At 40.5% G+C, this 27931-nt stretch overlaps 1 protein-coding gene across 12 annotated transcripts in view; it reads right to left on the bottom strand.

Moving 5' to 3' along the window:
* Positions 1–27931, bottom strand: part of Ptprt (protein tyrosine phosphatase receptor type T) — a 1076931-nt gene that overhangs the window by 114351 nt on the left and 934649 nt on the right. For all 12 annotated transcript variants that reach the window (XM_076930177.1, XM_076930174.1, XM_034495571.2 and 9 more), the window contains one exon: positions 14069–14217. In XM_076930177.1, coding sequence (XP_076786292.1) covers positions 14069–14217 — 149 coding nt within the window. The remainder of the gene's footprint in view (positions 1–14068; positions 14218–27931) is intronic.

Here is a 27931-nt window from a genome sequence, read left to right on the forward strand (position 1 = left end):
CCTTTAAAAACTACATATTTTTAGTAATGGGGGGGGGCAATATGATTCTTTGAGTTTTGATCATGTCTGCCCTCTCCCTCTCACCTCACCCTATACACACTTAACCTCACATCCTCTCTTTATTTTAACTCATCTAGTCCTATTTGTTGTGGATCCTTACTCTGGGAGAAGTGGCCGTCCACTAGAGTAAGGTTCTCCTAATGGATGCCATATCCTTAAAGAAAATGAATTCTCTCTTTTCCCGGAAGCTATCAATTACTAATAGCTCCTCAGATAGAGATGGGACTTGATAATTACCACCCCCCACCATGCTGGGATTTTTCTGGCTTGAGCTTGTGCCGGTCTTCTGCACACTGTCCCACTCTCTGTGACTTCATATGTGCGACTGCCCTGCTGTATCTGAAAAACACTGTTTTCTTGAAGTTGTCCACTGCCTCTGCCTCCCATAAACTTTCAGTTTATTCTTCTGCAATGATCCCCAAGTTTAGAAACTGGGCGGAGTGTGTGCATTACAGATGTTCCATTTAGGGTCGAGCATTTTATAATTTCTTATTCCCTGCATTTTGACCAGTTATGATTCTCTGTGTGTTGACTGGCAAGTAATCGAGGCTAAGAACCCATGGCTAGACAGGTCATAGGTTCTAGGGGACAGCTTTCTACTAAAGGAGCATAGTATTAAACCAAGCCCTAATGATTTATTGTTACATCTACAGAGTAGTACATCTCAAACCTCATAAGAGAATCTGCATTATACAGTAGATGGCAATTAACACCACTGATTGTTTTTCCCTCCTGTATTTGAATGCTATTTCACTTGTAGAGAAATGGAGTTTGCCCTTCAAGTCTCTTCAAGTTAACCTGGCCTATGACTGCTCCCAGTGATGACAGCCAGCAGAAGTGATACTGGTACATAGACCTTATTTTTAAGACAATAGGCATTCTTCCTGCTGTTCCTGAAATACTCTCCATGGTGAAAGGCATCTGATTGCTTTGAGCCCTCCATGCTAGAAGGGGCCCATTGGATGCATGGACAATATTAGCTTGCTCCAGGTGCTTGAGTCATTTCAGCCCAGGAAGCAGAGATGCAAACACTGGAGCCATTTGGCCATTTCATTCCCAGCAGATGCTACCTGAGAGAGAACTGAAGTGCTACACATATGGCCCAAGGGGAGCTGTCATAGTCATTCCTGGCCACTCAGGACAGCCCAGCATCCTGAAGGAGAAGCAAACATCCCTTGTACTCTGTCTAAACTCCTGACCCACAAAACCGTGACCAAAGTACAGTACCTGCTCTTTTTCTTGCTATTAAATTTTGATGTAGTAAAGAGAGAGGCCACTTGCTTCTCCTTTTCTAACTTGACTGCCTTGATAGTTGTTTCTGTAAAATCCAATTCCTGCACCATATTGTCCTTAACCAATGGAACCTCTTCACATCTCCTGCAAGCATGCATCTCACCTAGATATCTTATCTTATCTACAAATCAACCAACATGGCCCCAAATGCCTTCCTATTTAACTGGCAAATAAGTTACATGAATTATGGAAAGCCCGTGGTTCCCAGAGCAAGTGGAAAAGCTGGCTCTCCATGACTACATGGACCAGACCTGTGTAACAGGTGCGCATTGTCAACAGTACCCCCTCAGATAAGCCATATCTCCATGTCTACATGTGTAGCCAAGCAGACAGGTGAGAACCAATCTGTTAGAAATGTTGCTTTGCTATTTCTCTTGCCTCCTCTACTTGGCAAAGCCAGGTAGCAGCCAAACTGAGATTTGCCCATTTGTATGTGCTCTAAAGACCCCTCATTTAGACCCTGTACTGTTCAAGGTATTGGAGGGGTGATTGTATACATCCCCAGACTACCAGTGACTAAGTTTCAAAGGCTCCTTTGAGTCACAACTCCCAGAATGTCAGGAACCATAAAAATGAATGTGTAAAATGGCCTTGAGTTATTAGAATGCTGGGGTTGGTGACAGATGTTCCTGAGGGGCTAAGGTATGGGTGACACCTGACTGGCAAAGGCACATTCTTTGATTCCTTTCTCCACCTGTATCCACTTATAGATGTTGAAAATAGTGCAACTGCATGTGGTACCATCCTTATAGTTTTCTGAACACGCAGTATTTCTCTGCCTAATCCTTACCTATCTACCCATCCACTTGTTAGAAAGAGTTTTGAGTATCTGCTCTGTTACAGACACTGTGCTGCATACTGAGGATAAGGGAGCAATAAAATTCAAATGCTTTCCCCCATCTTGGAACTTTCATAAAATAGACCTTAGACAAATGTGTCTGAAAACTGTAGTCGGCCTTCAGGGTAAAAATGGGGAAGCATAACTCAGTGATACCACTGAGAAAAGGGAACAAGCCAGATAAAGGAATAAGAAGATAAAAACATACACACGAAACACAACTCATGAGTAGACAGCTAAAATAATCAATTAGGGGCTGGAATTTTCTCATGGGTCAGGGAGTAAATAATTTAGGCTTTGTGGGTCAAGCCCCCAAGAAATATGCAAACAGGAATGAATGTGTTCTTATAAAACTTTGTTAATATTAATCAATACCTTGGGCTAGATTTGGCCTGTGAGCTCTAGTTCATCCACCACAGTCTAGATAGAGTGATGGCATAGATAGAATCCTGTGAGAGAAGGCAACACAGCTGACGTTCACAGAAAAGGGAGTAAGATGTAACAGCATCTGAGATGTGAATGGTTTACCATGTCAGGATTTTACCTTTGGTCCTTATCCTAATGTTTAGCTTAATAAGATATCCCTGGTTATTATGTGAAAATGGAGTAGAGAAAGATTAGGATGGGTATAGAGATTATTTATTGTTATTTATGCGCTATGATCTTTTATTGAGGTTGGAGACGAGGATGAAGATTACTTGGGCAGAGATGAAGAGAGTCAGTGGATATGGAGAAAAAACATAAGTTCTATATATTTTGAAAGTTCAGAATAAGTTGTCCTTTTTAAAAATTGGGTTCGTTCTAGTTTTTGTTTAGCAAGGATATCATATAAGTCATGCCAGTCTCAATTTTGCTATATAGGTGAGGCTAGTCTTGAACTTTTGATCTTCCATGCTCAGTTTCTCAGTGCTGGGATTGCAGGCATATCTAGGAGGGCACAGTAACACACACACACACACACACACACACACACACACACACACACACACTTACTTCCACCACCACCACCACCACCACACACACACAAACACACACTCAAATATCAAAAAACTTTGAATACAGTTACCATATAACTATTACAGGGTGGCATTGCCCCTACCAGATACCGCAGGCTAATAAATAAAAAGCTTAATGCCATAAATGGTTTGTTGGCCAGTGAGGTCTCACAAACCCTCAGACATTGCAGGCTGCCATCAATGTTTTTTGTTACCCTCTAGAACTTGACAATAAGAACCTCTCCTTGAAGACACCGTACACTAGAGTAATGGAACATGGAAACATCCAGTTGGTTCCGATGCAGAAGCTTCCTTCCTACTGGATAGATTATAGAGTGTTGGAAGGTGCTATGCATACTACCAGTGTAAAGTAATTGCCAGTATTACCCAGCTGTGAACTGTGATCTACAATAATTACTGGCCATGCAAGAAATGCCTCTTTGTGCAATAGTGGCATGAATGTCACAAGAGTAACTACTTTTTGATTGACTTAAGATTCAATCCATAATATTAAATGCATATATGTCACCATTACCAGGGTTAGAAACTGTGGGTAGACAGGACCTATAACCTAGGGGAGAACCTTTTACTATTATTCTACTAAATAGATATAGAATTAAACTAAATTATGATAATTAACCATTACAGCTATAGATTAGTGCATCTCCCAACCCTTGTCAGAGATTTCGTGTAGCAGTAGTTGGTGACTCATACAGAAACCCATACTAGTTATGATGCAAAGGATGGGAGACAATAGAATGCTCCCATCTAAACTGGACATCCAAAACATATCCCCTCTTGCCAGGCCTCAGAGATCATTGCAAAAGAGAGGCTGGAAGATTGTAAGAGTCAGAGGCACTTTGAGCCTCAGTTTCTTTAACCTGCCCCACCCAAGTGCTTCCAATATTATATGAAATGAGCCTTTTGAAGTGCTTTGGCCAGTAATTACTCACAAAACATTAGCCAGTAGAATTATCCGTGTTTTTAAATTTTCCCAGCCTACAGCTTTGAGCTGAGGAGACCAAAAAAAAAAAAAAAAAAAAAAAAAAAAAAGTCTGTAAGACTTGGTTGATGCCGCTACCTAGCAACTACATATTTACATTTCCAGCATCTTTTCTTTATCCCTGATTACTGCAAGAAGCACTTTCTAAGTGCCCAGTTATAATTCAGGACCACCTGCGTAGTATGGAGGACTATTCTATTTTCTTCTGCAGATGCAGTGGCCTAGCATAAATTGTCAGCTTTGTCGCTTCACTGAAGTCCTTTTGAAAAGGTACTGGGAGGGAATGACTGTGCCAGCATACAGTGACAGTGACAGTCCATGACAAACTGTGGTTCACACTCCTGCAATGGAAAGATGATGCTGTACAACTCACGGAGCTTGTGAAGCCAGGATTCAGCACAAGGCAAGGGCACCCGGCTCTAGGGTTATTTGGCTTTCAGAAGGGATAACCTCCTTGGGATGTGGACTTAAGTTGTCCACAGATGTGAGCCCCGCCCCCTTTACATTCCAACTACCTGTCCAGTCTTATCTCAGGCCATATGCTTTTAGCAGAGTGCACTGGGCTCTGAGCCTGTGATGCCCCAGGCTCATCTCAGCTGTTGTACCTTTAACCTGGGATAAGTTCTCTCTTACACGGAGTTTAAATGAGAAGTTTATAACTCAGGCAGAGTTAATTACCTGCTGAACCTCTGATTGGCGTTCCTGAGACACGATACATGCCTTTCCTCTATCACTTACCATATTTATTGAAACGAATCCACTTACAAGTCTCCTCATGGAGGAGACTAATATCCTTGAAGGCAGAGACCGTGTCTTATTTATCTTTACAATCCCTATAATATTTCCCCCTATAGTCGGCATTCGATGAATATTTAAAGGAACACCTCAGCTACTCCCATAACGAGAAGATGAAAAGGATAATTCAATTTGAGAAGGTTCTATTTGTGCAGAAATCAGATTGGGGACAGGGGGATGTATGTGGAAATTACAAGAAGACAAACCACTAATGACTGTACACAGCATTTCAATCCTTTGAATGAAACCATTGTACAGGAGCTAGAAGGGTCACAGCCCCCAAACTACTCCTGATTCCATTAGTGACTTAATGAATAATTTGAGGAAATGCCCTTCCCCCAGGACCAAATTCTCCACTTTTTAGTAAGAGAAGGCTGGATCAGACATTATCTCAGACACTTCTTAATTTTTACTATTCATTGTGTTATATCCATTTTTGTTCAAAATTCTTCTGAGCAACTTGTCACAATCTAACTCCATACTGTTTGTGATGGACAATTTGTTCACTTCCTTAAGGGCTACTTACATTTCTATTTCTTTCTTCCAAAGAGCAAACAATTCCACCCAACCCTGGGTTTCCAGGGGTTTAATAAGCGTGTCCTTTATCTGTCAGTCAAGTGGATGATTGCAAAATATTCAATAATCCCTGCAAAATATTCAATAAAACTGGAGGTGGCAAGCTTGTAACATTCAATTCTTCTCTCAGATTCAATTTAATCCTGGAGCAACCAGAAAAGATAATTGTTCCTGCACAGAATTTTTGCACTTCTCTTTTGCATTCCTCTGCATGAGGCTCTGTAAAGCTGTTGGTTTTTGCCCTGTGACTCATTGTTGCTTCACCTTGGAAATTTCCACTCCTTCCATCCTGACTCTTAGGGTTTTTTTCACTGTTCAGGTAAACTGGAGAGGAAAATCCTACATGGTTGGGAGAGAACCCTCGAAAGGTAGATCCTTGATTGTATTGACACATGCTAACAGCCTTCAGGTCAAATACCCCTTGACAGCAATGTCCCCTGGAAACATCTACTCCAGGGAAGAGAGCAGTCAGAGCCTCCCTACCCAGAGAGCCTACAACTTTGTTAAAATTAGAGGCAACTTAGCAAATGAGGCACAAGGGCTTTGGCATCTGACAGACCTCGGCTTTACCTTGAGCTAGTTGGTGTTAAACTTGAGCTTTATTTGAGTCACCTGGAAGGCATATTGGCTATCCCTAGGCACTACCCCAGCTGAACGTGCTCCTTTAGAGACTGGGCTTTGGGACAGTATGCTTTAAATGAATGGCTCAATGTCTGTGGACCCTAGTTTCTTTTCTTTTCTTTATAAACTTGCAAATAAATGAAAATATCTCATATAAAACTAATCAGACCCAAAGTCTATATAGCTCAGGGATGTCTATACAACTAGAACAGACTTGAATTTCTTTGGCAATAATAATGCCTACCTTCCACAAGGCAGCATAAAGGAGTTATTTTGGCTAGGTGACAGAGGTGTCAGACAGACCTATGTTTTAGGTCTAACTCTACCCTTTAAAGCTATGAAATTTTAGGAGCTGTAGTAATTTTTATTTTATTTTATTTTATTTTATTTTATTTTTCAGAGCTGAGGACCGAATCCAGGGCCTTGCACTTGCTAGGCAAGTGCTCTACTACTGAGTTAAATCTGCAACTAATTTCTATTTTAAGGTCTTGTTTTTCTTGTCTTTAAACCATCAGTTTACAACATTTATTTAATCCTTTCAATATGCTAATGATGTTAAGAAATGTAATATTAAGTATTCAGCATTTAAATGAACATATCATTAATTTTTTAAAAGGGTTTATCTATTCTTATGTTATACATAGGAGTGTTTTACCTACATGCATGTATATGTACTGTAGGTATGTCTGATGCCCACAGAGGCCAGAAGAAGGCACTGGATCCCATGGAACAGTGCTGAGTGATGGTTGTGTACATTAATTCAGACATGTACAGCGTATTCTGGATGCCAGTTTGGAATCCAGTGTGAGGGAGATGACAGTTCTCTTAAGTCCTAGGCTGGAGTAGAGGGTCATGGTTATCTGGAGGTCTAGCCTGGAGTAGAGGGTCATAGTTGGGAACTCAACTCCATGAACATTGGTCAATAAATAGAAGGGCCAGCTGTTTTGAGCAGATTGACAACAGGGGTGTGTATTCTGGGGCCTGATGACTGAAGTGGAATTGTTTAGCCTGTCAGAATACCTGGAAACTTCAGTCTAACAGTTAAATAGGTGGGATGAGGGTGATTGATTCCATTACCCTATCCAACAGCAGAGGGCAGACAAAGCCGGCACTGGGCTACTGATTAGTACACAGGTGAAAAAGCAGAAATAAGAGAATTGAGATGATAGTGACAGATTTCAGGTTCATAAAAGATGAAATTTACTCCGAGAAAAGGAGGCGGCTCTGGAATTAGAGACATCTTCGCATGAATCCCATTTCCATTATTTGTTCATTGACTCCTTCATTCATATAGATAAATTGCCAGTGAGTATCTGATGGGCCAGAGTGCTTTCTTATAAGAAACCAGAGAGGACCCAGCAACCATGCTTTGGATTTTAGGTTATCTTTATGACAATGATGATGTCATTTATAACATCAGGTAACAAGGGTAACAGTTCTACCTAGCCATGCTGTTTGGGGTCTAGACCCAGATAAGGTCCTCAGAGAGCTAACAGTCATAAGCATCACATCCATATCAAATCAATAGTTATTCCCAGAGAAGGCCAAGACTCATTTCTGTAGCCATCTCGCCTCAGGGAGTTTACTACAATCCCCTTCAAGTCCGGTTACATTTTAAAGTCCGATCTATCCTCCCAATGTCAACTTCTCTAGTTATACAACATATTTCTAAAATAAATCAGGCTGCATTTTGCCTGATGCTGCCTGCCACCTGCCCCATCTCTGCTTAACCAACTTATGACAGAGTCAAACTTGAACATTCTATGACCTATGTCCAATGAAACCCTTTTATGAGTTCTATCTGTTGAGCGACAGGGCCATGCCTCGGGGTTCAGGAGCTACTCTCCTCATCAGAAGAAAACAGTTCCTGGGGCATTTCTGTTTGGGCTGAAATGAACCACGAGAAGATGACACATGAATGCACAAGATGAGGAAGACATAAGCACAATATTCAGGGACAACAGCTGAAGAGACATCCAGAAAAGAAACAAAAGAATGTACGGAAAAATTATCAGTATGCAAGGCAGCAAGATCAAAATCAGATTACTGAAGAAAAGGTTAGTGTATCTTTAAATGGAAAACAATGCTCATTTCTGTCCTTGAAGTGTACTCCTAGGTGTATTTTGATCACAAAGACAGGGGACGAGCCCTGGAGTCCTTTGTGCAGGATGCTTCAACACAAAGTCATACAGTAAAGATGCTGATTGTCTGGACCTCTGTTTTCCTGACCTATTGTGAGCCAGGAGCCAGAAGCCATCCCTGTTCATTCATTTTTGTATCTTCTTGCAGATTGCTCCAGCACAGCAATAATGAAGATGAGACCATCGATGTAGAGACCGGCTTTCCTAGGAAACGCCTAGAGGGACAATTTCTGCAGGACATGTCTGTGACAGCCTTCACTGGGCAGGTGCAACTGATGCAAGCATTTGGATGAATACAGGGGATGGGAGGAGACACAGTCTTCCCATGCTGCAGGGCTATTTTGCCTTTGTGTCTTTTCTTTTCCTCCCAGCTTCATGGTAGAGGTATTAATAAAGATCAAAGACAAAGATGTCCAGTTTAAAAAGGAGAATATGTGCTATTGGACACAGATTTCTTTGACAATTCTTTAAACAATTTTAGGAAGATGTTTTAACGTAGGAATGTATTAGTCCACTATCAAGTAGGTTCAGTAACAAACATATGATCTGGACAGGGTCGTTGTGAGGCTGGACTTAGATGATCATGAGAGAGCCTAGCAAGCGCCTCATGACAATCTAACTGACTCCATGTCAGTACCCAGATGTAGGCATCCATGTTCAACAGAGATGTGGTGAAAGCCATTGCTCACATGGTAGAAAGTTAACCCACACGATCACTGAGGAATAGTGCTGTCTGTCTTTGCAAGTGCCAAAGAGCTCACTCAGTGAAGCTGCCAATTGCCAAACTATGAGGCATGGCTCTGGTTTGAGAGTAGAAAACTCCATTTGGCTTCTAATCGAATCTCTACTATTTCTGTGCCGTGTGACTTTGGGCATATGTCCTTCTGCTCTCCTAAACTTGGGTTCCTCATTTTCAAAATAGAGGTAATATAGAATTTACAAAGTTTCGAGGAAGCTTAAGAGTAGGATTTACACAAAGCAAAAGATCCAGTGCATAGTAGGCACTCTTCCAAGCTATCCTCCTTCTTGAGTGTTTGCTACCAGGAAGTTAAGAGACAGATTCATATTTAAAAATTAGTGACTGCTGCAGGCACCTGCATGTGCAGATGCAGATGCACGGGCACACATACACTCACACACACAAATCAAAAATAATAGAATTAATATATATTTTTTTAAAAAAAATATCTATTTGTGATGCAAGTTCCCAATTTATAACTACTTTTCTCAAACTATTCCTGATTTATCAGAGTACTTAATGGTCCAATATATGATGATGTCCATATGATCTGGTCTGCATATTTAGATTCAATTATGATATATCTGATATAAGGAAAAATGTGTCCTGATTCTGACTCGTCTAAGGGTATCTATTCCGAATCTCAGTTTCCCTACATGTTGACGAGGCACAATATTAAACCTATAAGCTATCTATGACATGAAAATAAGGGCCCACTGTTGAAATATGTCACACAACTAGAAATGTTTATCTGGAGGCTAGGGAGATGGCTCAGTGGTTAAAAGTGCTTGCTTGCTTGCTGCTCTACAAAGGACCTGAGTTTGTTTTTCAGTGTACAAGTCAGGTGGTTCGCAATCTTCTGTAATTCTATCTCTGAGTGAGTACTAACTGATGGTAGCCAGTAGAAACGGGAGTTAGATGTTAAGGTGAACAGCCAGGCCCCTACGTCCTAGGCATTCAACTGCGATTTGTTTTGAAGCATCTTGTTTAGTCTGAAAATGAGCAAGGAAAAGGCATAAATAGAAAAGATAAAGAGGCAGACATAAGCATGATGTGTAAGGAGTGTACTTGAAGAAAGACCCAGAAAACAATCCCAGTGAGCAAAAGATCACAGGAAAAAAAAATTACAAGTATTCAAGGCAGCCAGGATCAAAATCAGATTACCTAATAAGAAGCCAGCTTTTCTTTAAATGGAAAACAATGTACATTGTTTGTCCTTGAAATGTGACATGCACAGCTTTTAAAAGAATGCCTAAGCACTCTGCCACAACAGCCCATAGCTGACAGAGCCCTGTCACCCTACTGCCCCAGAGGTCATTGTTCCTATACAACACTGGGAGGCTTGACTGAATAGATGTTGCCAAACATAGCAGTCACTGGTAATAGATAAGACCAGAAAACAGACCCAAGCAGGAAGAAATAAATGATAAATTTGAATAAAGGTAGGGCCCACCTGCTCAATAATGGAATAATTGCCCAAGGCATGTCCTTCTATAATCTTTCCTGATGTTAGGAATGTTCTCCTACCCTCCCTCTCTCTGTATTGCTTCAGAATTTGCACATAATCTCAGTCACTCTTAAAGATGCCGATTCAGAAGCCAGACAGCCACTTCCCTAATGTCACGAAAATAGATTCAATTTTACATACATCAGGGTGATTTTAGAAGCAATTTTTACATCTCTAGTGTAAGCATTACTTACATTTTTTCCCCCTTCAAATCTCATCCCAGTGGTCCCACAGGGCATTTTAAACGTTACCTGATGCATTTTAGGACATTGAAAAAAAAATCCCCAGAGTATGTTTATAGCTGCAGCCTGAAGACACTAGATGGGTAGAAAGAATTCTAAAATATTTAGTGATTCAAACAAATGCATGATTTCATAATAATTGAATATAACCAGTCACTTGAAAATTTGTTTTTTTTCTGTCTTTAAAAAAGAAATATCAATAAAATCAATATCTATATACAGATACATAGGAGAGTGCATATGATTCTATGTATGCATGGGTATATAGATATAAGATATGGACAGCAGACATATCTGATTGTTTGGGAAGACTAGCTTTGACCTTTAAAACATCCTAGGAGACCTCACTGAATGTTCTTACCCTTTCTTTTTCATTAGTGAAGAAGTGTTTTTATTTTGAGGGTCTAACTTTTTATCCACAATGAAAACAGTGGTTGTATTTCTCTTTGAAATCCAAGGAATTAGTGTGACCTAGGTTGTTTTCCCATATGACTGGCAAGCTCGAGACTAAAGACCTGCAATTTCAGGGTCACAGTGATTGTCATGCTTGCTGGACCATAATCTTTCAGCATCTGATGTCTTCCTGGGGAGCTTTTATGACAGGGAAAAAGTATGCACACAAGGGTGGGATGTGCAGGAGAATTTTGGTTTGAATAACTGAAATTAGTATCATTTTTAAGGCTAAACTTGCAATGCTCAAAGTTGAAGAGCCAGGGACAGCTCAGTGCAGTTCAGAATCCACGTTTCTTCAAGTACACACCAAGGTCATTTCCTAGCCAGATCCTCTGTGCTTCTCCAGTTCTGTGTCTGCCTCCCCTTCCTGAATCCTGCCAAATATACAAATACGGGTAATTCACCCAGATTGAGGACAGGAATAGGCCACGTGTAGGGTTAGACAGACCATAGCTTGTCTCTTATCTCTAAGGAGAGGCAAAATTTAAATATTTGTTCATAAGATCATCAGTATGTTATTAGATTTTTGTCTTCAAAGCATTAGTCAATCTTAAGTTGTATTCAAATTTACATGGTCAATAGGAGCAGAGTGATATCATGTGGCTATTGATAAAGTTGAGAGCAGTAAACAATGCCACTGAGTTGTATATCTTTTTCTAAAATGATTAACCTAAATAAAATCTGATGCAAAATCAGACAACTCTGGCTCATGGATCACACTATGGAACAACTGCCTCAGACTTCTGAAAAATGTCAGGTTCCTGGAAGGAAAAATAAGGTCAGGAGACCTTAGGAAAACCAAATGGAAATGAGCACCTTGGTTGGATTTTGATTTACAGCAAAAGATCCAGCATACTCTGGGGACACACAGGAACTTTAAATGTGAACTTGCATCTTCAATATCATTGGAACAATGTCTTAGTTCTTACAGAAGACTAATTCTATTGTGGTCTGATGAAGAGCTGTTTTACATCATAGGAGCCACATACCCAAATCTCTAGAGATGGAATATTCTAGAAACCTCAACTTCTAAATAGCTCAGAAAATTCTGTTCAGTGAGAAAAAGTGCAATCAGATGTCAATATTGAAAAATATTACCAATCAGTGAATACAGTTAAAGGATATGAGTATTCTTTTCTTCTCAGCCTCTTTTGGCAAAATCAGATTTAAACTAGATTTTAACTAGATTTAAACTAATCTTTGCTCCCAAAGACAATACTCCTCCATTTGAATATAGTCATTGCCATTCTCAAAGTTCTGAGTACTTAACCAGGGTGTCTCTAAGAACTGTTTGGATAGCATTACAAAATCCATCGCCCTCAGTTCCTGTCCTATCTCTCAACCATCATTTTGCTTGGAAAACTTTTAAAATTTTATACTGTACTTTAGCATAGGGGTCTTGGATCCTTGAGAAATACAACGCTGGGAAGTTGAGGCAAACATATCTCACCTACCAAATAAGATCAGCTCTACTAAGCATCTCAGGCTGAGGGTAGAAATGAACCCAGTGTGCCTGCATCATAGATGGTGCAGTGTCTTATATTGGTTTCCTTTATTCTCTTGTGCTCTCGTCACTCTGCATTTCCCAGACAGACCATATTTAAAGTGGTCTTTATGAAATGTGGTTTCTTCTGTCTATACTGTACAAGATATATGGTAAAAATTTACTATCTTAGTATCAAATCCAGGAAAGAACTAGCTTATAGCATGGTTGAAAGAGCAAAAGGAAGCTTTCTCAAGCCTGGTCGCCATAGGCTTACAACTACCCAGCCACGGAGTTCTCCTTTGGATGGGCCAATCATGGAATTTAAACTATTTATATTAGCCAAGGACACCTTATTAACTCTGTGTGAAGATGAAGATAGTCATGGCCTAATAAAACTGTGCTTGGGAACACGGTCTCCACTTAGGACATGGAACCCAACAGTCTTGTGATTTTAGAGATTTTTTTTTTTTTTTTTTTTTAAACCTAAGTTTCTAAAGTATTAGGGCCAGAGACAGAGACATTCCATGACTCATCTACATTACACAGGAAATGTGAACTAGCTTTGAAAATTGTCAGCCAGTAAGTTCAGTACAGAATACTGTTTTTTGTTTGTTTGTTTGTTTTTTGTTTGTTTTGTTTGTTTCTGTTTTGTTTTTGGCTTAAAGTCATCTCCTCCTTTCTTCCTCCTCTTCCTCCTCCTTCTTCTTAGTAACTATACTTATTTTTAACTACCTGACCTGACTCTATTTAGGATGACTTGTTCCCATTCTACCTGCTTAGGCATAGATTCTAGTTTTTTTTTTTTTGTATATATGGTTTATAGATAATGTGAATATATTTGTATATGTGTACATGCATATGTATGTGAGTATCAGCAGTTAATATAACTACCTCAATCATTCCTTACCTTATTTTTGAGACATGGTGTCTCATAAGACTTAGAGCTCAATAATTAGGCTAGACTGGCTGTCCAGCAAGCCCTATGAAATCACCCTGTGTCCACTTCCCCAGTGTTGAGCATGCCACCCGGATTAACTTTTTCTCTGTGTCCTAGGGATTCAGACTCAGGTCTTCATGCTCATGTGACATGTTTATTGGCTGAATTACACCCCCAGCCTCATATTCTTAAATATGCCTTTTATATCAGGTTGTACTGCCTAAAGTTTTGCCAGGGAGAAGACTCTTCATCTCTGATATCTCAGGAAAACATTCTGATTTCCTGATTTACTGGACTTGGTCATTGTGAGGGATCCACAGGAGAGGCACCTGGACCAAAATTGACTATGGTTACTCCATTCACCTTAGTTGGCTTGACTTACTGAATCCGTTAACATCCTGAGAGCTGGAGGAGAAGCCTTCATCATTGCGGGTGGTACTGAGCTTGGTGGTAGGCTTGTCAGTCGAGGCCACAGGACCCATCTCCCTCTGGGCTCCACTCTGGGTCTCCTTCTGCTTCTTAGCCAGCTTCCTTTGGGACATGTGCAAGGGAAAAATCACAGTCAGATGATTCTAGTTTCATTAGAGGACTGGGAAGGTAGGTTGGTCTCTTTCCCCATGCCCCATTCTCAACACCATATTTAGTTCATTCAATAAAAGCAGAGTCAAGGCTGGCTCTCTAATATTAGGGTCAAGTAAATACAAGCCGTTCTGTTCTGAAGCTAGAAATCATTTCATTGAGTAGGAAATATGCAATTTAAGTTGTTTTATCCATAAATGAGCATGTTATATAATTGAGCTTTTAATGGGAAATCAGAGAGACTCTATTATACATCCCCCACTTTCTTAGAGGGAGGAAAAGGTCAGGATGCTCCTTCTGTTTTCATGCAACTAAATAACCCCTCCCCCAAAGTCCTTATTCTATCTCTCTTTTTAAAATTATACCAAGAGATAGAGACTTTTTATTTCTCACTAGGGAAGTAAAAGGCCAAAGGCTTTTTTATGGACCTAACAATCTATTTTGCTTACATTTTAACTGATAAGGCTTAGGTATTTCATAAGAGATATGGTTCAGCTTTCCTTAGAGGTTGACTAATGAAAGAACCCACCCAGAGCAGTAGACCAAAGTAGGGGTTGATGGTTGGTGAGGGTAAAGATTAGTCTCTTAGCTCAAAAAAAGAGAAGCCAGAGCTGGACTTGATTCATAGACATTTCTATAGGAGCAACAGTTCTAGAGAACCAGGGAAGCCTTTGTAATGATGATGATGATGATGATAATAATATGTTAGAAGTATTTCTCAAAGTTCAGTGTAAATCTGAATTATCTGAAGATGTAGCACCAAGATCCCCTAGTAGTCCTGACACCAACTACTGAGGCAAAATCTCTTTTGGCATTAGACAGACATGGGTTCATAGCCTACCTCTGCTGCCTGCCTGGTGCAGGTTTACTATTCTTTGTTCATTGAACTCTTCTACACAATGAGGATTAGCCCCATACAGACATAAGGATTAAATGAGGCAGCACATCTAATACACAGAGCACAGCACCAGGCACATAAATGACAGCAACCACATGGACGCTGCTATGAAATCCTTGCTGATTCAGCTGATCACATTCTAATGTCTTAACCCCCTCCCAGCAGTTCCACTGTGGAATTCCACCTGCCTTTGAATTATACCAAGTGACAGTGACTTTGATTCCTCACTGGGGAACTAAAAAGGTCAAAGGCCTCTTCTTTTATGGATTAAAAAATCTATTTCACTTAAATTTAAAATGATGGGGCTTAGGTATATCACAAAAGATAAAAATATGATGACCCTTACTTGCATGTGGTCCCTATGGGTTTTCCCAACATACCTATATCTAAATATAGTCGTTATGTTCCTGGCAGATGGAAAGCTATAGGGTAAATAAGTCTTTCAAGGATAAACTTCTCTGAGTCTACTGCTCTAGTCTTCACAGAACCTGACTTTAATCTTAACCTTTGCTATTTTTGTTTCAACCTGGAAATAACAAACATCCTAAAGAGGGGAAACTAACCATAACATAGAAACTATGTTCTAATTATGAGATAGTTTATTTCAAGAGTTAATGACATCTCCCTTCCATAAGGAGCACCAAAGGAAATAATAAATCTGGTTGGAGAAGTATTTTAGAAAAATTTATCTGGGACCAACTCCCAATTGACAGCCTCCTCCTAAGAACATGGGTCTAATATGTAGGTGTAGACTATATAGAATGGGAGACGGCACTTTTAAATGAAGGTAATTTGAGAAGTCTTTATTTAAAAAGGACTGTTAAAAATGTCATTGGGGTAGAAAGATGATGTAACATAGAGACAAGAGACCTTGTTTCCCACCTAGAACCCAGAGAGACAAGCAGGTGAAGATCTAACCAGAACCCCTAGTGAAAGAGTTGAAAAGAAAAGTCCAGAAGGGCAGATGCTTTTTTCTTAAAGGGTTTAGTCAGTCCTAGAAGAGCACACAGAGGAAATTGTGGGCCACAATACCCTGACTCCTCATTTGCTGTCTTCCCAATTCCTATAGCAGCTCTCATTAAAAGCTTCAGGTATTAAAGGACCCCTCTGAGGAGTCCCTGAAAAACACATTTCTGCAGCAGCAAACATGGCTGAGAAAAGGGCAGAGTAAACCTGGATCCAGGAATCTGGACCGAGAAGAAAAAAGCCTTTATAATTCCTCATTTGGCCATAGTCTGAAGATTCACACAGCCTAAAGTGGAATTCTTCATTTATTTTATTTCTAAAAATTGGCCTGGGGAAGGAATTGCACTCAAGAAAAGAAACACATTTTTTTGGTCATTTATGGTTTGGCCACAGGCAGACTGTTGTATGAGTGGAACTACTTCAGGCAGACAGTGAAATGACAAGAAATCAGGCCTTGCTCAGCCTGGCTCTTTCTACCATCATCAGTCAATCAACAGGCAAGAAGAAGAGCGACATAAGACAAATAAACAATTTTGCAGCTGATGGCATTCAAAATTTTATTCTTCATCCATTATCAAAAAGCAGTGTGTTTAAAAATGTATATGTGACCTTCATAATCATAAATCTGAAAGGATATACAGCAGATATTTTGCCTCCATCTAAGCTCACTCACATTGCCCCAGCAGGAAATAAAAGGAAATCTGATAAGAGAATTAACTTGAGAACTACAAATGAGTATGAATCAGAGGCTTTAATATTTCCTTCGGGGCAGAACTTCCAGCCAATCTCATTCCATTCAGGGTAAAATAATATAGAGAGAGTTGTCTTCAACACAAATCATCGGCCTCCAAAGGAATAATAATATCCAAAAGAGGTCTCACTGCTTCTTAGAAAAATGACATTTTATAGAAATATTTGGGTTGAGCCAAATACCTATATAAAAAAAGGAAAAGAAAAAAAAGAGGAAAGACTGAACCTCTCCAAAGCATTGAGGTATTGAAAAACTAAGCTATAAACATCAGCTATATAACATCTATATTAGCTACCTTGACATAAAAAAATACTAGAGACAATGAACTTCTTAACAGAAAAGATTTCTTACTAGTCATTGACTGAGTGACCTCACTTGCTTCATTCCCTCTAACAAGGGCTGCAGATTTTATATGTACAGAGTAGGCAGAGCGAACTGCTCAGGACAAGAGCCAGGAAGCAAAAATGATTTGCATAGGCTGAGGTCTTAAATGCCCATCTTTGACTTAGGGACCTTCACTAAGCCTTAGAGTTCCACAGCACCTCATAGCACTGCACTCTGAGATCCAGGGCCTAACACACAATCTTTTGGTGTTGGGATGGGGCTCCTCAAAACCAGTGTTTTGTCCAGGGTATGTAGCCCATGGGTGAAGTCTCCTGCTTGTTTTGGTGATAGGAGTCCTGTGTGAGTGTTTTGGTAATGGAAGGGCTATATGAATGTTTTGGCAATAAACACAGGTGGAAATGGACAAGGCATGGAGAAAAGAAAACACAAACACAAAGCTAAAGATCTATCTCTGTCCTTTGGAGTTCAAAATTTAAAAATTAATACCAGTAACCTAAAGAATTTAACTTATCTTTCCCCTTTTATTTTTTATTTTTTTCACTTCTGGAGAAAACTCAATCTGAAAATACCCAAGATCTTTAAAATGTGGACTGGGCCTCAGCTTAGTTCTCCCATCCATCCATCCCTCCCAGCAAACAAGAACTAAGTCCCCCTGCCCCATTGCTCAACACTCTTAGCTGGGATGTTTTCTTATTCCTTTCCACTGGGCATCTCTCTTCATCCTTCAAGTTGAAAGTCATTCCAATGTCAGACCTTCTCTGAGGCTTCTTGCTGCTCCGCTAATAGAACTGTAATTTTCTCCTCTTGGGCTGACTCATTCTTCTAACAGATATGTGAGTACATACATGTATCAGGCTCTGTTAAGTGTAAAGAAAGCCTTGTCTTCTTCACCTTGACCCTCTACAAACCCAGAGATAAATGACGAAGACAAGCCTTAAATAGGTAAGTGCAGACATAGAGACTCACAGAGATGCAGAATGCAGAGAAGAAATATTTGGTGCTATGAGAGCATTAACCCTTGGTTTGAACTCTGGCTGGAGACCAGGTAACATATGGACACCATATCAGCTAAGTCTGCATCCACTCCTGTGTTAGTCATTCAACTCTCACCCACCAGGAAGCACCTCTTGGGAGAAGGGCTTTTGACTCCCGGTACCCACTCTAATTCCTTGCTGAGGATCCGGGCTCATAGTCCACACTCAATAAATTTGTTGCACAGATTTCCATTTTAAAAGTCTGTGATTTGAAGTATAGAAAAGATGGGTATCCTGCTCTACGTACAAATTATAACCACTTCAAAAGTAAATAAGTCCAGGTAAAGAGAAGGGGAACCCTGCATGGCATCAGTTTGTGCCTCAGAATATTTTGGGTAGATAACTCAGCATTTTATTCTTGCAATATTTGCAGAATTAGTGGAATATTCACAGAAGTCTGTTTGTTTGTGTTGTTTGCTGTTGGAAACTTTAGTTTGTGTTGTTTGCTGTTGGAAACAGACTATCCCAAGTCACAGAATATTAAAAATAAAACAAAACACCCCCAAAACATCATAAAATCGTCATGACTCCTGGGGTGGTCCTCTCATTAATTAAGGTATGGATACTCAGGGCCTTTAATGCTCAAGGCTCAAGTACATGTGACTTTTCTGAACTTGCAAATATTTCTGTATTGGTTTGTGGTTCTTGTCAATTAGGTCACAGGATTTCACCAGCAGGGGGTACCAAAAGCTGAAGAAAGGAGAGCAGCACACAGAAGCCTGTGGATTCCTCTGCAGAACTCTCCTAGAGCTGGAGAATGTTTCAAGACAGTAATCTGAACCAACTAAAAAAGCACTCTCTCCTGTTGTAGACTTCTTCATCCCTTCCCTAAAATAATTTTCTTCCCCTTTGCTCATGAGGTTTTTGGACAAGTAGTTAATATAAACTTACTTTATGCCTGTGACTGCTAGACACGACACCGGAACAAACTGACTGAAACAAAACAGACAGGAGTCCATTCCAGTTCCTGCTGGGGTGATGGGGCTCCCCACTGCTGGAGGAGTTCAAGCACAGATGGGAAACTTTCTTGAAATAGAGACAATGAGGGAGTCTTATACCACTCTCACCCCCTCCCCTGTCTCTTCTTCTCTTGGAACAGGAGCAGCCAGCATCCAGATTATTACCGGAAATCTTAGCAGTTCCATTTTAAAGATTTTTCCTGGAAATGACCAGCCACATACACTCTCCTGGGCAGACATTGGCCAGGCACTTTTTCCTTCCCAGAGGGCTTTGTCTCATTTTGTCTCATATCTGACTCACCCTTCAGTAGCATCTTTGGGCAGAATATTAAAGCCCATAGAATGCAAGAGAGAGAGAGAGAGAGAGAGAGAGAGAGAGAGAGAGAGAGAGAGAGAGAGAGAGAGAGAACATAAAGGTATGAAGGTGGCTACAAACCAATTAAAAGCAAGCCTTCTTCACACACTTTATACACAGAGTGTACAGCAATGCATGACTGATTATCTACGATTGCCCCTTACAACAGAAAGAGTACTACACTAGTCTCCCATTTCATAGAAGAGACTCCCACTTACTGAGTCTTGACAGAGGGTTCTCAGTCAAAGCACACAGCTAGGAGCCATAGAACCTAGTCCCTGCTTTCTGTCTTTAAACTCAGACACCTGTTCCAACATTCTCCTACCTCCCTTCTAGGGAAGGAATTAGAAATGCAAGTTAGAAGACACTAGCCTATGCTGAGGAAACCACATACTTTGACGGCAGGACAGGAGAAATCAAGCTGTAAGCGAGCTCAGTTTCCTTCCTGCTGCTAGCTTTCATATAATGCCAAAAGGAAAAGCCGGCTACCCGCTGGAGGATAAAAGCTAGCAATAGTTTTACCCAGCTGTGAGCCCTCTGAGCTGCAGTTCTAACCTACCAGGGACTATGTGGCCACAGGTGCAGTAGTGATGACCGATAGAGGGTTGGCTGGCAGCTATCGGGTTGACATTGAGGTTTGGTGCAAGGCAAGGTGGGAACTTATGCCCTGCACTGTAAACCTGATCACCAGCCCATGAGAAGGAGGTCAGAGGCCACAGGGTGAACATACTACTGTTGATTTGCTGCACGGACAAGGTGACAAATTCTCCTCTAAATATTTATGTTTACACACATAGACTTGTGCTTCTCCTAGTCTTCGTCAGAGAGGCTACTGTCGAAAGTGGCAACAGTTAATGCAGAGACTCATAAAGCATCAAAGTGGACCAGAGCAATGAGAACAGCTGAGTACTGAGTGTTCATCCCACACTGAGGTATCCATTTTGCCTTCTCCAAGGCTTAGAGAGCATCACTGAAGAGGAGCAGAAAGAGCCCAAAGATGGGAAGGAGAGTTGAGAAACACTGTCTTCTGAACATGACATAGTTGTTGCATCCATGAACAGTGGTTGCCTGGACTCAGCTTGCTCAATACTAAACCCCTCAACATTCCGGCATGGGAGGGGATACAGTGCATGAGGCCCCATTCCTCTCTGAGAAGTGAGAGGCAGTAAATAGTTGTGGGGAGAGAGGAAGTCCTATTCCTCAGTGGTGTATGCATTGGTCAAGTGTTCTCCATGCAAATAAAGCCCTACCCATCCTCATGCAAGCCAGCCATTAAAAGTAATGGACGAGAGTAGGAGAGAAATTTATTGCAAAGAAGTAGTGGTTTGGCAGGAGGGGGAAGATGTAAGAGAGGGTGATGGTGGTGGTTTGTGATATGGGCAAAGCAAAGAAACTGTGAAAGTACAAATCATTTTTTAAAAAAGCAGATTCAGTACACATTACATACAATTCCAATCTCTTACAAACAAACCAAAATAAAAGTCTCAAAGCCCAAACTCCCTTAACTCAGATTTCTTGTAACCGAGTAGAGGTCGAGCTACATCCTATCAGAGTCAATAGTATGCATTAAGGACATGAGTATGCACAGGGTTTATAGTGTATTACAACATTTTCTCTTATACCCAGCTGGGAATGGTGAAATAGTTAACACATAGACTATGGTGACAGACAGTATGACATTAAAGCCCAGTCCCTTGTCAGACTACTGTGTGAGAAAGCTCCCATACCACACAGCAACAAGGCAAAGACTGGAGTGATGTAGCCTCCAGTCAAGGAGGACCACAAATCACCAGCCATCCTTAAATACTATTTAATTTCATATGATTTTTATGTGTTTATATGTTTATGTGGATACACATAAATTGTGTTTGATCTGTATGGAAGCAGAGGTCAACCATGGGTGTTCTTTCTCAAGAACCAGACACCTTGGGTTTTTGGAGGCAGGGCATCTCATTGGCCTGAGCTTGCTGAGGATGCTAAGCTGGCTGGCCAGTCTGCTCAGGGAGTCGCTAGTCTGTACCTTGGCAATACTAAGAGGACAAGTCAAACAAGCATACCCATTTTTCATGTTGGTTCTTGGGACCAAACTCATTGTCTTATGCTTGCACAGCAAAAACTTTACTAGTTGAGCCATATCCCTAGACTAGAGGAGAAATTCTAGTTGTTTTAAGCCATCTGCCATGCAGTACTTTCTCATAGTAGCTTTAAGAAACCAATACAATTATAATAAAATATATACTACACATACTGTGCTCATTTAATAAGCATTTATACTGCACTTCCTTTATTCCAGTCACTGTTCAAAGACTAGGCATGGTATATGGGGGCTTTACCTCTAATAACTATATGGTGAGCAGCAGTATTGCCAACCCCTCACAGATGAAGGAGCAGACAGATAGACTTGAGATTCAAACCCAGGCAGCCAAGTGTCTGGATGCTCTCTAAGAATGTTGTTATGTCAATCAAAACATACAGCATTCTCATATGGCTCCCTTCTTCCCAGGCAATCAGACACCCACACATGTGCCTATCTGCAGAGAGTCCACATCCTGCACTGAGCATCTTGTCTGTCCACTGCCTCTTAGGCATCTATTCTGAGACTTTGAGGCCTTCCCCTCTCTTTGTGTTGGAGCTTCCCTCTTTTCCAAGGTTGTCAAAGTTACACAAGTAGCAACAGCAGTAATCTTACTATGATTTGAATGTCCAAGGGACCATTCAAATGGTCCAGCCTTCTATCTAGCTCTCTTTGTTACTGCCTCTCAGGTCTATCTCTGCATCTTTATCTTAACCATCCCTGTCTCTCCTGAAACAGGCTCTTCTTTTACCTTAGGTGCAGTTAGACCCCACTGGAAGGCTCCTGAGTTGGCCCAGATAGATCCAGCCTAGCAGACAGCATGCAACATACACAAGGGCCACTTCCATATGTGCATATGGACAGATACACTGTCCCAGAAGTCTGAAGTAGTGTCCAATAGGGAAAGCATGGACTCTCAAGCCAGCCTGATGAAGCTCAAACCATAGTCAATCATTTTTCTAGCTCTGTAGTCTTGGGTAGATTCTCCCTTCTCCATAATTCAGTCTCCTTGTGTGTCAACTAGTGTCAAATATTGTGATTTTCTTTTTTACTACTCCAGGGTAGATTTTATGATAAAGAATTCTCAAGTACTGACAACCAGACATGCTGCCAACAGAGTACACCTTATACACGATGCTTGTTGAGTAATAAACAATGGGGAGGGAAGCAGTTCTTTGTAGGAAAATGAGAACAGAATCCATGGTTCAGATGCTGGGTGTTACCCTGAATGCTTTGTTCTGCAGAGGTGAAGAGCAAAGATTCCCTGGCTTGTACAGCTGGTGTGCACATCACAATCATCTAGAATGCTTAGGTTGGGCTCCATTCTCAGAGTTTTAGAATTTCTAAGTCTAGGGTAAAACTAAACGTCTGTACATTTCCAAGTTCCTAGAAGATACTGGGCTCTATCCTTTGAGAAGTACTTGTCTATAGGACATCATCCCTTTCTCAAGAGTGGGACAAGTGTCACTTCTCTGCTCTCTTTCCTCTGTTAGTACCTAGGACCACACTTAGCCACTCCCACTGTCATTGGGCTTAGGGATGAATACTATTTAAGCTAGATCTACTACTTTCTTGAGACTATATTCTAAGGAAATATTAAAAATAGCGAAAATAAAAGACATAACATATACAATAAAGTAACTCTGAACCACTCTAGCTCCTATATGCACTAATTCTATCAGCTGTGGCACCACAGATATTTTACATAATGCTTATTAACATCCTTGGTCTCAACCTGCTAGATGCCAGGGGCTCCATTACTCTCAGATATAACATTTAAAAATGTCTCCAGCTGGGTGTACTGTCACACACTTATAATCCCAGCCCTTGGGAGACTAACACAGGAGACTTCCCAATTGGAAGCCAGTCCATACTACACCCTGTTTTCAAAAGGAAAAGATCTGTAAGCATTGCCAAATATTTTGGGGTCAGAGTGGGGAAATATTTCCTACCAATAGTTCACATGTTTAAATGGAATACTTTCATTTTTTGTAGATTCTACTGTGTGTAGTTGGTACCTTAAAAACAGCTTGAAGCTTCATAATAGCATAATAGAAGTGGTGGTTATTTCTTTTTGTTTTATTGATGAGCAATCCTGGGCCCAGGAGGGTTAATTCTAAACTCATTAACTGGGTAAAGGGAACAGGTGGGTTTGAAGCCGGATTCTTCAGTCTTCAGAGCCTGCTGTGTCTTTCACCTCCTCTGGAGCTTCTATTTAATAGCACGCAATCCGTTACAGCCTCGTCTAACAATAGGGAAGCGGCTCAGTAAATTACAATACATCCCCTGGATGGAATATTATGCAACTATTAAAATGATGGAGTGCCATTAAAGATGAAAACTATGTAACAACATGGAAAAATGCTAACTGGATTGCATTAAGTTAAAATACTAAAAAATAAAACTGTGTCTACATTGTGATTACAATCAGGAGGTAGTACATCTGTGTGTAGGGCTGATAGAAGAGCGAAGACATTAAGGATAATTTTCCTTTCCTTTCCTTTTTTTGATATTCATTATTATCATAGTGGCTTTGTAATTTTTATTTCTAAGTAGTAGCAGGATACTGATGAAACGTAGGCTATTAGGATTGCCACAGATCCACTTGAAATCCTGGAACTTGCGCTTTTCCGAGCCCATTGAGTGTGGCAAAGGGTTGCTGACCTTATTTCCCCAAAATGGCAATATCACAAATATGTTTTTGAACACAAGACCCTTTCATTGCCCTGTCAAGCTTCCTTGAAGCACGGTAAGCCATGGTGTGAGAGACAACAGCCCTGAAGGCATCAGTGTAGGTCACACAGGGAGCAGGGGCCATTAGGAGCATGCAGTCTTAGACTGGCAGACATGTCTGTCTGATAAAGGCACTGAGTGGTGTGCTGGTCTCATGTATTATGCATCAGGAGTGGCCTGGCACCCTGGCTCGGCCATGCAGGAGAGGCCTTGCAAAAGGAACATCTGATGAACTGATTGGTATGTCAAAATGTCATTAAGGATAAATTAATGGACGTGTTACTTTGGCTGTAAGAGACAGTGCCAGCAAGACATCAGGCAGCCGGCAGGCTGTTTTCCAGCCCAAGACAGACGGCGGCTTGCGATGGAGATTCATGGTCTTTATGGGTTGTGAGATGCTTTGCAGGGAGAAGAATAAACAGAAATGCTCCAGCACTTAAGCGCCGTAAAATCACAAGCATGAGATAAATTAATTAGTGTATACCAAGAAGGCGGCTTGTCTGTCTGCACTCCTGGGGAAAGCAAGAATAGATGGCATTGGGCTAGAGATGATGGGTCCCAGCACCAGCCTCCGGAGAAAGCAATTGAGTTTAATGGGCAATCATAAACTATAGCTGATGGAAAGATAAGTCTGGTCTGAATTTATTTTTTTTAAAGCAAAACAAAAACAAATAAACAAACAAAAAATGATTTTTACCTATCGTTTCTGAGCCCTCTGTGACTCTGGGTCAGATGCATAGGGAACTAGAGAGAACTAGGAACTGGCTTCTATCATCAAGGAGGGGGATCATATACTCTAACACCCTTTGGAGCTATTCTCGGGGTATCTTCTACTATCCTACATAGAGAGTGCTCTATTCTCTTGTACCAGGAGGCTCACCACTGCACAGTTAGCCTGCTCCACGGTTAAATCATCACTATCAGAAAGCTCTTTGGTTTTCCCCAGCATATTTCTTCTTGTAAATATATAATAAGCTGTTCCTGGGTACCAGACTCTAGTCTCTCTCTGCTCACAGCCTACATTGGAGGAAAATGAAGATCTGGGAAGGTGAATGATTACTAAGAGAACTTGTCTAGTCCATGGTGGGACCATGATCCAAAGCCAGGTCCTCAGAGATCAATTCTTGACGTCTCAACTACCTATCACTCAGTTGTAATTACTATAACCACTGCTCACTGGATGGAGCCTGATTTTCAGAGCAATGTGGCCTATATGAAGGCACACATATGGGAACTTCCTTTGGGCATATCCTGGGCACTTTGATAAACATCTGGCTTGGGTTTGCCGACCAATCTTTCATGCAAAATTATTTTGTATGGGAACTGAGTTATTTTTCCACTTAAGACTTACTCTTATTTGTCTCTTGAAAGTTAAATCAATTGGAATAATTGTTTTTCAAAATATGGAAATCAGTTTTATCTCTATATGCTAACAATACACAATGAGAACAGGAATTTTAAAACATCAATGCCATTTGTAACGGTATGGAAAGAAGGAGACATTCAGGCATAAATCCACAGGTCACACAAAGGACTACACATCAAAAACTATGAAAAAAAAAGGTGATTTAAAACAAAACAAAGTCAAGAAGCTAGGCGTGTTAGTGAAATCTGAAGCCCAAATATTACAGGATCTGAAGTAGGAGATTAGGAAGTTCAAGTTCAGGCTGTCTACATGGTGGGTTTATGACCAGGCTGTCTACATGGTGAGATCATGACCAGGCTGTCTCCATGGTGAGTTTATGACCAGGCTGTTTACATGATGGGTGTATAACCAGGTTGGCTTGCATAGTGAGTTCAAGTCCAGGGTGACTGAATGATGAGTTAAAATCCAGGCTGAGAACCCAGTGAGTTCAAGACAAGGTTGAGACACATTTACATTCTCTTGGGACTGCCCAGCCTACTGCCCTTTGTAGTGTAGTTAATAAGCCTGTGTTCTTCTAAAAGACAATCAAATAAGACCTACTCTAATGAAGTGGCAAATAACACTTCTAGGCCAAATACTTAATGTCATAAAGACTGCAGTGTTCACATAGTCAATGAGAAGACCATAGAAGCTGGAGATATGGCTCAGTGGTTAAGAGCACTGACTGCTCCTTTAAAGGTCCTGAGTTCAATTCCCAGCAACCACATGGTGTCTCACAACCATCTGTAATGGGATCCAATGCCCTCTTCTGCTATGTCTGAAGAGAGTAACATTGTAGTTATATACATAAAATAAAAATACTTCTCTCCAGAAACATCTCAGATGATGCTCTTGAGAGAGAGAGAGAGAGAGAGAGAGAGAGAGAGGCTTATGCAACTCCAATCAAGAGCCAGAATGATTCTTTTCAATATGTGGAATCACCATCATGTATTTATTTTAAAAGGAGGGAAAAAATAATCTTAAAGCCTCAACTGCCCAGAAAAATCATCTGGGACATATTATGTTAAATAAGTTTATTATTGACTACGCTATAATCAGTTACTCCTGTGTCTGGTACAGATGAATTTAAATCAAATCTCTCCACAGCACAACCCTCTTATAGGACATTATTATAAACAAAAAGTATGTTAAGAGATTATATTTAAAAGTGGGACTCAAGAGGCCTGTTTAAAAAACAATCACAAAACAACCTCTACCCTCTCCTCTCTTAATCTCTGTCCTTATTTTTCCAATGCGGATTATAAACTTCATACCAATTATAAGAAGACAAATGACTTCACTGCTTAATTTCTTGTCTCATTTATATGGAGAGTGTATTTAAAGGCACAAAATATTTCTTATGTGGTTTTCTGTCTGTATCTTTTCCTATTATTATCTCAGGCCAACTTTGAACTCTATTTGTCGCATGTTACCGTTGGACTTGGGCTTTTAAATGACTCTGTGGGGCAGAGGCTATGGTTCTTGTTGGTGTTTTTTCCATGCAGAGAAGTCTTTTTCAGAATCTTTGGCACATGCATCTCACATGCATCATAAGATCATGGCAGTAGTACACTAGTAACGGTATCTCTGTGTTCTCTTTCTCAGGAAGCCCTGTCCCTGGTCAGTTTTCTGAGCCTTCCTTTTCTTAAATTTAAAATGGAATTTTCTCATTGGGTTAACATAAAGATTCTATGAAATACCTATGTGAAAGATGTTTGTAAATTGCAAAGTAATAATAGTAGACATAACGGGTCCGGAGAGAGGAGCACTTGCTGCTCTTACAGAGAGGATTCAAATTCGGTTTGCAGTACCTACATTAGGTGGCACACCCCCATCTGCAACCCAAGCTCCAGGGCATCTGGCATGCTTTTCTGGCCTCCTGGGGTATAGATACACACATATGCATGGGAACACACAGAGAAACACAGACACACAAATACATAAATAAAAATGTTTAAAAATCTTGAAAATAGAAGCAGACATAAAGCCAAAATATAACAACCATATATACATACAGTGTACTCAGGGCACAGCACACAGATGGTGCATGTATTCCACATTTAAAACCCATTTGTAAGAGGATGTGCATGTTTATTACTGATTTAAATAATACGCAAAGTTCCAAAGCTTCAAGATATCATATAGT

Source organism: Arvicanthis niloticus, chromosome 2, assembly GCF_011762505.2.
Source record: "Arvicanthis niloticus isolate mArvNil1 chromosome 2, mArvNil1.pat.X, whole genome shotgun sequence".
Taxonomy (NCBI): Eukaryota; Metazoa; Chordata; class Mammalia; order Rodentia; family Muridae; genus Arvicanthis; species Arvicanthis niloticus.